This window comes from Saccostrea cucullata, unplaced genomic scaffold (genome assembly GCF_032062105.1).
Source record: "Saccostrea cucullata isolate Sc308-1 unplaced genomic scaffold, CSIRO_AGI_Scuc_v1 ctg9209, whole genome shotgun sequence".
In the NCBI taxonomy this organism is placed as follows: domain Eukaryota; kingdom Metazoa; phylum Mollusca; class Bivalvia; order Ostreida; family Ostreidae; genus Saccostrea; species Saccostrea cuccullata.
Window position 1 is genome coordinate 26,036 of NW_026929782.1, and position 12,352 is coordinate 38,387.

The 12,352-nt window shown below is 31.9% G+C and overlaps 1 protein-coding gene across 1 annotated transcript; it reads right to left on the bottom strand.

The window, feature by feature from the left end:
- Nucleotides 1–1,130: 1,130 nt before the first annotated feature.
- Nucleotides 1,131–5,604, bottom strand: LOC134282181 (uncharacterized). The gene is made up of 8 exons (XM_062764619.1): nucleotides 5,546–5,604; nucleotides 5,113–5,271; nucleotides 4,666–4,789; nucleotides 4,392–4,537; nucleotides 3,960–4,110; nucleotides 3,242–3,535; nucleotides 2,335–2,952; nucleotides 1,131–1,699 (listed from the first exon to the last, which is right to left on the bottom strand). The coding sequence occupies exons 2-8, from the start codon at nucleotides 5,263–5,265 to the stop codon at nucleotides 1,668–1,670; spliced, it is 1,518 nt and encodes a 505-aa protein (XP_062620603.1). The 5' UTR covers nucleotides 5,266–5,271; nucleotides 5,546–5,604; the 3' UTR covers nucleotides 1,131–1,667.
- Nucleotides 5,605–12,352: the final 6,748 nt, after the last annotated feature.

The following is a 12,352-nucleotide window of genomic DNA, read 5'->3' on the forward strand; positions in this document are numbered from 1 at the left end:
ATCTAAACTTCTCTACAGAATAAATGAAACATCCTGCTTCATGAATAATTTACAATTAAAAGTTTTACTTCTTGATGTTTAGATTTCAAAAAAGAGACCTTGTTACTGGTACTGAACTCACATTTTATGAATATTACCCAAGGTAATTTTCACGCAAGTTTTAGCATTGTCTTTCGGAAAATGTTTAAATTAGCTCATCCAATTTAAGTAGTCTGTTAAATAAATCTGGTTTTTCAATTGAACAATTTTAGCCTTTTTTTCATAGAGGGCAGCTGCATGAAATATTTTCATAAATAAGCCATTTGTTCAGAATAAAACATTAAAACATAAAACAGATCGATTTCAATTGACACACTCATGTAAGATTTTGACTTGCATGTATAACACCTAGGATCCCAGTAGTTATACTTTGGATATTACGTTATGTACTTACTACTAAAAGTACAATAAACCATTCTACACCAACAGAAAAAGCACAATCAACATGACTGATACAGTCTAATTTCACCTTAATTCATGAAATGCAACCTTGGGAACAGGGCAAATATGTTCCAATCAGAATATTTTGACACTGAATTAAAGAACAAGGGCAAACAAGGTGAGGATATTACCCTTCTCTGAGACATTTTGTTTGCAGAAATATATTTTTTGAACCAATATTGTCAGCAATGTCATTTTTAACCCAATTCATTTATTAATTTTATTCAACTTATTAATTGCTAATCAGTTTTCTTGGGTGACAGTTTAACATATATCTAGTTGAAAATGGGTATATTGGTGCTTTAAAAAAATTGAATATTATTGAGTTAGACTCCATTCTTGAAATGATACGAAAATAAATGTAAAATCTATTAAATTTTTTTTAGAAAAGGAGTCTGAACTCGTTCTTTATAAACATGATGAAAAAAAATTATATTTCTGAAAAAAATTGCTTCATCAAACTCATTTCCCTTCACAAATTTCTCTTAATGCTCTGTCCATAAATACCATATACCAAATTTTACAAGATTGTATTTGATGTGTCAGAGTTTAAAATATTGAAAAGTTTATGGAAATATGCACAATAAAATATAAAAATAGATTGCAAACAGGTAAACTTAATTTATAAATGCAAAAAATTAGTTCATTTCTCCAAAGTAAATCCTAATTAACTCAATTCAACTCCTATAAACTAAATTGCCATTCTTTACAATAGTCTTGTTAGAACACTCTGGATGGTAAAAATATGACCAGATCATTAACATTGATCTAACTTAATACAGTTGCCATTTACTAAAAGTAAAATTGAAAAATATAAACCATAAAAAAGTCAAATATCAACCACTTCCAGGTATTTAATTTACAGACCTCTAATAATTGATTCTCTGAATTTAACAAAATGAAGTTTATTGCGACACATTTAAAAGGTGAAGAAAAAAACATCAAAATTAAGCAGTATTTACAATATAAAAGCACCAGATTATTCAAATTTAATCAGCAATATAGCTCAAAGAGTTTGTAGCAGGGCATAATTTTTTTTACTATGACTGAAAAAAGATATAAAAATGCATCTGTATAAAAGCACTGCCTGAAGCACTACAACCAATTCCACTACATCTGTGGCATCCATTACAATCTATACAACATCCATTTTCTCCTTCAGCTACATAAATCCATTCTTTCTCCCCTTAAGGATTGTTCCTCATGTCCTTAAATCCTACTGAATCAAATAAAAAATATGTAGAGTTTAAATTAGGCAATGTTTCCTTCAAAACACCACTTTTACAAATTGTCACTTTATAATACATTAAAAAATAATTGTGTTTCACTATATTGAGATTAAATGGGAAAAACTAATATAAATAATTTTTAGTGGTTATTCTTTCCTTTAGAGTAAAAATAAATATACATATAAAAATAGCTTATTTTCTTCATATTATAATTACCGATTACCGTATAATCCCTATTAACCGCCCCTACCCCTATAAGCGCCCCCTTAGGTCTTTTTCAATTGTCAGGAAATAAGGGCCCCCTGTACAGTGATTAAAATCATCTAGAAAGACTAGAATCGTATCAAAAGTCTGCAAAAAATTTGAAGGAATTGAAAATGAAACTTGTTTATTATCAAATTTTTTGGTGGAAAATGATTCATTTAGCATACTATGGGTGGATTATCTTCATTTAAAGTAAAGTTAGACATTATTTTGGAGATTCTTTGAATTTATTTTTTTTTTTTCAAAATATTTTTTGAAGTTAAGATATGTTAATATTACAAAGAGAATACCAAAATAACTGCCCCCTTTTTTTAATTTTCTAAGCGCCCGGGGCGGTTAATAGGGATTATACGGTACTTACAATTTTTTGGCACTCTGGAGGGTGTTTTGAGGGCATGTTCCTGATCTTTCTGATGAGATGGTTGGCTGCTGCTGAGTCTGCTATACGGCGTACTAACTCGTCCATCATTCCTCGACCGTGGAGTAAGACTACCTGTCTGTGACACCATTGGTCCCTGAGAACGAGGGGTCATGTTTCTGCCCTGCTGGACAGGCTGGGAAGCAGACAGCTGATGTTTGGGTGACCTCACTTTATCAGCTAGTCTCTTTAATGTATTAAGCACTGCATGGTCACCCTGACCCCTGCCACTGTTTGTAAGCACTGCATGGTAACCTTGACCTCTGCCACTGATGGTTTGTGTCGATGGGTGGCGAGCTCTACTGGAGGTTTGACCAACATTGGGTGGAAGTATGGAAGACATCACTAGGTAAGATGAGCTAGTTGGGAAGGAATTGTGCTGAACAACATTTGGTGGGTGAACTACATTTGGTGGGTGTGTGGAGGACACATTGTTACGATCTGCACCTGCTGGAGTGGACGGTTTATTTGTTTGAACATTAGCAGAGGTGATGGTTTGGGACACATGTTGATGATTTGTGGAAATTTTGCCAGTTGATCCTGGATTCCTTGATCTTGGAGCTTTAATAATTAAAAAAACATGGGATCACTTATTATAAATCTCGTAAAGAATAGGGCAAACACATGTCTTAATTCATATTTTTCTTTCCAAAGATAATTGAAATAAGAATGTTTTTCCTTTTTTTTGATTTTGGTGTGTTTTAGAAGAACTAAATTAAAAGTAATTTCACAAGTTTTTTGTGATAACTTACAGGCTCAAAATTTATACCTGAACACCATTTTTGAACAAACTGACAAAATATAATTTGTGCTGACTTAAATCATTTGACATCTGACATAAGACTGTTACCTTGGCAGATCTCACACTGCTGCTTGGGAGATGTGACGACATTCAAACAGCGACGACACCGCTTACAGAATTCACAGATGTGAACGTTCTCTCCCATCCGATGACAAAACCGACAACACCTGAACTGGACACCTTTGAACAGGACACCTTGGGGGGAGCGTCGGGGGACACGACACTTATCACATTCACCAGGGTTAGTCCCGGGGTGTCCACAAAAACAACAAACCTGTATTCCAGACGAGGGTTCAGATTTTATAGAGGAGAATCGGACAGGTGTGGCATTCTGGGTAGAGACTGAAAAGAAAAACGGTATAATCAGTAATTTGGTGCTTTTGGACATGTTTAGCCTTTATTTAAACACCCAGAGACAGAGATTTAGGACTACCGTGTGTTGTGTGAATTCTATTGTGAAATTTGTTTACCAAGTCACTGCACATGCATTCTCTCTAATTTATTTTTCATTTTACTTGACAATTACACCTTCTTATACTTACTTAATACATGTACATTAATATTTCTCCAAAGTTTTTAAACTTTCTATGGAAAATTATTTTTTCAAGAGTAACAAGAAATATAATTTTTCATCCAGAACTGGACAATGCAAGCAACTTTAATGAAAAATGAACCTTGTGTTGCCTTTAAAGATAAGGGGTTCAGACCTTCTGTTAGTGATTACTAAACACGAATCTACCTTCTCTACACTGAGTAATGTCATTACCTGTCATTTCTTTCTTGATTTTGGGCACACTTAGTGATGGTTCCACTTTGATGGAGGTGAGAAGTTCTGAATCGGATGATCCGGCTTGAAGTTCCTCAAGAACAAAACTCGATGGCAATTCTAACGAGTTACCAGCTGTTCTCTGTATATCCTAGGGATATACAGAACCAAATTAATCTTTCAAAGAATGTTATGGAAGCTTTGCTTTTTGTCAAATAAATCAAAGGAATCTTTGAATAACAAGATGAATAAATAAATATGTTGATGAGATATACGCTAGAAATGTTTCATAAAAATGGCTGACACCTGATCAGCAAAATACATCCTTATCATGAATGAAATCTTGACTTCTTCACAATGTTTGACAGATTTGTAATGATCGAGATCTCAAACAGGATATGAAATTTAATACATTAATTTTGGAAGACAAACCTGATTTCCTTGTGCATTAGTGACTTCTGATTGGACAGGAGTCCCATTAGTGGTTGTGACAGGAGGTGGCCCTGTAGTAGTTATAGGTACCCTCACTCCGGCCTCCTCCATTATGGCGCGCACCTGGAGTGAAATCTCCCGAACACCTACAACAACATACAGGAACATGTAACTAGAAATGTGTGTGTTTTGGTTGAAAGAGAACACTTTATCATTTCTTGCGATGGAAGGTATCAGCTGTGCTGGAATATTTTGATGTTATTTATTTCCTTACATGGTACGAGTACGTCTCTCAGTTCCAGGCAGGTCCCAGGGGCCTCCCAAAGGGGCTCAAAAGCCACCTGTAGAGTCGAGCAAAGACTACGACACACTCCCCGTACTATCTCCGTTACCTGAACCTGAATAAGAGGTTTTCATCTTAAGTTAATTTACTTCATAAATACACAAGTATCCTGCTTATTGCCATGGCAAATATTCATGTACAATTTATAACTGTACTTGTATTTTACTAATTTAAAGCCTCTTATTAAAATGATTTATTTTACCTGTTTTAAAAGGCAGTTGGTTTTAAAACCAGATGTTATTTGAATCTATACATTACATGCACTTCACCATTCTTCTTATATAATCAAAACACAATGGAAACATTCAATCCAAATTTAACACAGTCAGTATTTGTACGGGGTGAATCTTATCAAAGCTATGTCAGGAATCCACCTACCTTGATTTGCTCCAACTCCTGCAGTAGGTTGCGCGAGGCATCATCAAACATATAGTACCTCCCTATGTCGATTCCAGCGGCCATGTCGTCCTTCATTCTCTGGTAGGTTCCCGGTCCACTCTCTGCCGCACAAGCCTCGTAGGTTAGAGCCATGTTCTCCTGGAACAGCAATTTATTTAAATTTATACGTGTATTAATGTAAAATTCTTTACCATGAATATACATGTATAACAAAGGATATAGATATAAATTCATCTAATATTTATATATAAATAATGTTCATAGCCATCTAGAAAGATCGGTTTTCTGTTCATTCTTTCCTATTTTTTCCTGTTGGAGTCTATTCAGTCATATCTGAGTATTTTTCAGACCCTTAAATTACTCCAGTAACCTTGAGAGTATTTTCCATAACACTCTTCATAAAACAGCTTACCTGAATTACAGGTGTCAGAACACGATTGGCATCCCTCTGTCTCTCTGTCACAAAGTCTTTAAGAGCAGTCACCATCTCTGTCAACTACAAGAATTATTTCAACTATAAACTTATTTAAAGTAATTCACAAACACATTTATTTCTCCTTATTTTAAAATGTTGGAAATGTGAAAAGTTAAAGGACTCCCATCTTCTCCCTCATTTTTGTTGACTGACCTGATGCTTTGCATTGTCTAAGATGTAGGCCTGTACCCTCTGTGTACTGCTGGGTTGTACACCGTGTTTATGAAGCTCCTGGGTCAGGATCTGGATAAACTCTGTCAGTGTTGTCAGTACTGTGGTCTTAAACTTCTCAAAGTAACCCCAAAGTATTCCACTGAAAGCAATCAAAGCCAAACACTGTCACAAGCAAATAACAAGAGGCCCATAGGCCACATCGCTAACTGGAGTCAACATATAGCCCTGTTTTTCTTCAGCAGATTTTTTTCTTTTATATGTTGATCTACAAATGTACTTTGATCCCCCAATGTTCCACCAAACCTATCCCCTAGGGGTCATGATTTGAGCAAATTTAAACCTACACTAAATCAAAATACTTCCATATCCATATGACTGACTAATCATGGCTTTGCTGCTCTGAAGAAGAATATTTTTCCCTATATATTCCTATGGAAAACTTTGATATACCATTGTACCCCACCCTACCACCTGGGGTCATGATTTGAACAAACTTAAATTTTAACTATCTAAGGATGCTTTCACATCAATATGACTAATCATGGCTTTGCTGTTCTTAATGAGATTTTTTCACATTTTTCTTAAGAATTTTTCACTCATACAGAGACCCCTCCACTGGCAACATGAGGCCCAAGGGCCTTGAATCGCTCTTCTGATAAATTGTACAACCTATCACTTCTATTTGAAGACTCTAATCCTTATCCTAAGACCCAAATTGCATCAGCTGACAAAGTTTGATGATTCTTAGCCAATTAGGACTGAAGAAATTTTAATTAAGCTATAAAAAAAACCATAAGTAGGTCATAGTGACCTACTTTAAGATTGACGTTTTCTAAGGACTCAAGATGCATTAATAGACAAAGATTGAAGATTCTAAGCCAATAAGTATTCGAGATATTCAAGAGTAGGTCACCTTGATCTACTTTTTGGTCTACATTCTTGAAAAACACTAAATGCATCAACTGAAAAAGTTTGATTATTCTAAGCCAATAAGTACTCGATATATTTAAATATAGCCATAAAATGTCCAAAGTAGGTCACTGTGATCTAATTTTTATTAGACAATTTTCGAAACCTAAGATACATCATCTGACATACGAGGGTTGTCCGTAAAGTTCGTGGACAACATTGCTAATTACTGACAAAATTGATAAAATATATGAAACCATTATTTTCATTAAATTCATGTTTCATTTTATTAACATGCAAGTTTTCAACAAAAACAAAGCACAAATAGTTATATTTTTATCAGATTAAAAAAAGACACGCACTCATACCCGGAGCACTAAACTGAAAATTCTTTACGTTAACCGACGTCAAAATCATAATATGAGTACATGTAACTTTTCTCAATACAGTCATCGTTTAACTCAACACATTTCTAATGTCGCTTTGACCAGTCATGAATATGTGCAAAAAATGTTCATGTTTCATATTAAAATAATATTTAACAATGCCTGTCTCATATCCTGCAATCCTCTAACCTCTCTCCGTGTAAAAACGATTTTATTAATGGAAATAAGGTAAATTCACGTTGCAAAGTTAATTTTCTACAGCACTGCGATCTCGGAATGGTGGTTCTCCTTCACGCATGTCATCCTGTAAACTGTTCCTTCCGTCCGAAAATATTATATATCACTTAAATGCTAATGTACAGCTTCTTTTACTAAGTTTTTCCCGGTTGTTTACAAAATGTATTGGTCTCTGTATGTATTTATCCGATGTCTACGCAGAATTTTTACTGCTCACTGCTCCACCTATTCCGAAAACCTCCCTTTTTTGAACAATTCCGATCCGTCTTAACATGTTCTAACTTTGATTGCTCAGCCATTTTACAACTTTGAATGTTCAAATTTTGCAGGTTTGAAGTGATAACTTTTGTCAACTTCATAATGTAAAAGTCATCCAAATTTCTGCATTATTCTATAAAATACAAATGAAATTTATAAAGTGATAAATAATTTTTTAATCAAAATTTTGCGGTGCTCCGGGTCTCCATACCAAGTCTTATTATGAAGTCATAATTTTAATTAAACATTTGAAATTGAATCATATTTTACATTTCTCAGTTCACATTTAGTAAAAGATTAAAAATATGCTAATAATAGATATCAATGACGCAATTTTTATTCAATTCTGAGCCTGTCCACGAACTTTACGGACAACCCTCGTAGTTGGATGATCCTAAGCCAATTAGTACCTGAGATATTCAAAAGTAGGTCTCTGTGACCTACTTTGTAGTCGACATTCTCCGAAAGCCAAAGATGCCCCAACTGACAAAGTTTAACAACTCTAGGTCAACCAGTACTGGAGATATGAAAATATAGCCATAAAATGTCAAAAGTAGTTCAAGGTGAAGTAATTTTTGGTTTGCGTTTCTTGAAAACCCAAGATGCATCAACTGAAAAAGTTTGATGATTCTAAGCCAATAAGTACCTGATATACTTAAATAAAGCCATAAAATATCAAAAGTAGGTCACCGTGACCTACTAGCTGGTCGACATTCTCCGAAATACAAGATGCACCCACTGACAAAGTTTGATGATTCTAAGCCAATAAGTACCGGAGGTACTTAAAATAAAGCCATGAAATGTCAAAAGCAGGTCACCATGACCTACTTTTTGGTCGTCACTCTCCCAAAACCCAAGATGCATCAACTCACAAAGTTTGATGATTCTAAGCCAATAAATACCTGACATACTTAAATATAGCCATAAAATGTCGAGAGTAGGTCATCGTGACCTACATTTTTGTGGACATTTTTCAAAGTCCCAAGATGCATCTGCTGACCAAGTTTGATGATCATAGGTCTGAAGGTAATCAAAATATGCCTTTTCAACAATTTGAAAATAAATGCCTGCAAAATTCAAAAAGTAGGTCACAGTTACCTACTTTTTCATAAAAATGTTTTAAGGTCCCAAGATGCAGCAACTTACAAGATTTGATGATTCTTACCCTCTCAGTGTCTGAAATAATGGGATTAAATATTTCAAAAAGGATAAGTCATAAAGTCATAACGTTCAAAAAGAGGTCACGGTCACCTACTTTTAAGTTGACGTTGTTCAAGGACCCAAGAAGCATTAATTGACAAAGTTTGATGATCATAGGCCTTAAAGTGTCCAAAATATGCCTTTAAATCAATTTGAAAACAAATGCCCACAAAATTAAAAAAAAGAAGGTCACTGTGGCCTACTTTTGAGTTAACATGATGTGAAGTCCTATGATGCATCAACTTACAAGATTTGATGATCCTAGTCCTTATAGTAAGCAAAATATAAATGTTTTTATTAATTGTAAATTTAGGTCAACTTTGAAGTGACCTTAAGACCACACCCTTTGCCCCAGGGTAATTCCCCGTGCAAATTCTAATCTTCAACATATCCTGATCCTTGTATGTAAGTTTGGTGAAAAAATCTGCCTGGTGGTTATGGAGATGATTTTTTAGCAACCAGTACTTTTGTTTTTGTTTTCCTGATTATCTCCCCTTGTTTAAGGGTCCCAACCCTTATTTAAGTATAAATGGTAGCCCTTTGGCCAAGGATACCCTGTGACAAATTTGACAATGATTGGCCAAGGGGTTCTTGAGTTATGGCCCATATTCTAAAAAGTTAACGCACACCACACAAAAATGGCCATAGCATTAGCTCTTTGCTATATAGCCTTTGGCTCTTAAAAAGAAGAGCTAAAAATGTTACCTATTCTCAGACGATTAACAATTTTTTTCCTGTTTGACTTTTAAAGAAAGCATGGTATATTCTTTAAGAATATTTTCTCTCTTTTTAAAATATGTAAAAATTATTGTTATTACTTTCATATTTTAAAAAACAAGAGTTTCTTGCACTTATGTGTTTTTTATCGATTTTATTCGTAATATTTTAACAACCTTGAGTTTTACATTTATTTCTGTGTTGAAATAGGAAAAACAAAATAAAGCTGGTAAAAGTAGAGAAAATTTCCTTTCCAACGACCTTATAGGCCTTCTTGGCTCCATATTTATTAAATTGAATAAGTAAAATTGTGACCTTACATAGTTTTTATCGAAAAAGTCAATTTGATGTTTAATGTAACGATAAAGTTGAATATTGTTACGTATTACTCAAATAACAAATTCTTTTATAAGACTTTTTTGACCATTCAAACATATTTTTTACTGAAATAAAATGCATAATACAAAAAAAAAAATCATTGCCAAAAAACAAATATTTTTTTTCTGCCTTTTTGGGGAAGTGAATGTTATTTATTTCAAGTAATGTTAAGGGTGTAAAAATTTGTTTTGAAAATTTGATTTGATTCCAAAATATTTTTAAAAAAAAAAAAAATTCAGATTTTTAATATTTTTATTTTTTTGATATTTATTAATTTGAAATTTTAATTTAATTATATTTAACAATACAAAAACTCGCATTTATAAATAAATACAACTCATACTGTATAATTGATACAAATTAAAAAAAAACATGTTTCCGGGGTTAAACAGATGGTAAAAATTGAACGTAATTTTCAGTTATTTCACACAAGATCCATCAATAATAAAAATAGGACATGTTTTTCCGGGGTGAGATACGTGTATATTGACTAAAATTTTAAATTTAAAAGAAATTAGTTTTCACTTAAAAAGAAACTAAATGTACCATGTCTAATTTTATTTTTCTGTGCTTTTTTCTTCAGCCAATTTTGTTGCTTTTAAAATTTTGATTTTTGAAAATCACTGGAAGTAAATAAAATAAAATTCATAATAAGGGATAGTTTTTTCTATTAAGTGTGTACTGTACCACTTTCACATTAAATTTTGGGTGTTTTAATATGCAACAATACTTTATTTGAATCCCCTTTCAAACCCCAAAAAAAGAAGGGGCAATTAATATGTAAGGACACCAAAAAACAGGTAAATTTTTTTTTGGGTTTTGAAAATTTCTGTATTTCAAAAAATTTTAAAAAATAAATTAATTTCATTTTGTATTTCAAAAATTCATTTAAAAAATTTATAAACATTTATTTATATTTTGAAAAATATTTTTAAAAAACCCTAATTTTTGATGCTTGATTTTATCAAAAACACATTATTTAAAAAATGTAATATTATTGAATGAATGCCGAAAGGTGTTTTAGACTGTTTGTATTTCCAATCTGCTAAAGTTTTTAGAAATTTTTATTTTTTTAATTTTTTTGCATTTCAATTTTCCTACATAAATACATGGGTGGGAAATTGGATGGTTTTAACCCCCAGACCCCTTGCCCGGAATTTTGTAAGTAAAATGAGAGTTTTTTTTCTTTTTCAACCCTGGCACCAGCATATAAAATTTGAAAGCCATGAAGGGCTGAATTTTTTAAAATTATAAAAGGAGTTTTTTGATTTATACAATCGTTCTCTCGGATTACAATTGTTATAACAAATTGCCAAATTCTTCTCACAGTTAAATTCGTTCCCTAAAATTACAAATTTTTATCAAAATTTTATAATTCATTCTTTTTTTGTTTTAAATAAAAAAATTTTTCCCTTGGAATTAAAACCCTTTCCCATGATTTATTTAAAAATTATTTATCTGTAAATGAAAAATGGTAAAACATTTTAAAAAATAAATATTTAGTTTTTTTAATTAAAATTTTTTTTTTATTTACATATTACCAAAATAGAAAAATACAGAACATTTTCAAATCCATGTGCTAGTACTGATATTTGTACAAACAAAAAATCTTGGTTTTTTTTTTAAAAATTTTTTTTATATTAAAATAATTGAAAGTTGGGTATAAAAGTGAATATGGGTCCTGTTAATCATAATTTTCTAAAATAAATATCCAAATTAAATTTTTGAAAAAAAAAAGGTTCTAAAAAAAAAAAAAAACCCCCTTGGGGGTTTTTTTGTACATATATGTAAAGAAATTCAAAAACACAATTTAAATTCTAACGGTTTTAAAAATAAGGGTTAAAAATTTTCAATCTTGAAAAAAATTCAGGGGTTTTAATTAATTAAAATTTTAAAAAAGGGGGGAAAAATTTGTAATCCTTAAATCGGATTGTGTAAATTGAGAAACTTATTATAAAAGAGAAAAATTTAGTAATCCTGGGGGTTGGGTTGTTAATTGAAAATTTATATCTTTTTACTTTTTTGAAAAATTTTGTCTTTCGGCTTTGAGCATCTAATCCCGTTTTTTTTTTTGTTGGAAAGGCTAAAGAAAGTTTTGGGTTTATAGATTCCATTTGTTTTTTGTTTTAGTTCGTAATTTTTCCTGATGGTTTACTACAAATTTTAAATTTGGTCCTAAAAATTGACTTTAAAAACATTTAAATCTTGGATCACATAATAATACAATTTTAAATTTTAAAAGGAAAATCAAATAAATGTAGTAATTTTACATTTTAATTTTATTTTTAAAATTAAATTTTTATAACAAAACATGTATCTGTTTCAAAATACTTAAAACTTTTACAGGATGAAGCTGATACTTGTACTTTACCAAATAATTTTTGGGAAAAAAATAAATTTCCTCAGTTTGAAAAAAAATACACAAAGTAAAATGCTCTTCAACATTTTGTTGAAGATTTAGTCTGATTTGGAATTCATTTGCAAT

Coding starts and splice junctions, on each gene's coding strand:
- LOC134282181 (XM_062764619.1), bottom strand. CDS start 5,265: ATGGCTCTAACCTACGAGGCTTGTGCGGCAGAGAGTGGACCGGGAACC. Junction 3,536..3,959: donor AATCAAGAAAGAAATGACAG/GTAATGACATTA, acceptor TTTTCTTTTCAG/TCTCTACCCAGAATGCCACA. Junction 2,953..3,241: donor GCAGTGTGAGATCTGCCAAG/GTAACAGTCTTA, acceptor TAATTATTAAAG/CTCCAAGATCAAGGAATCCA.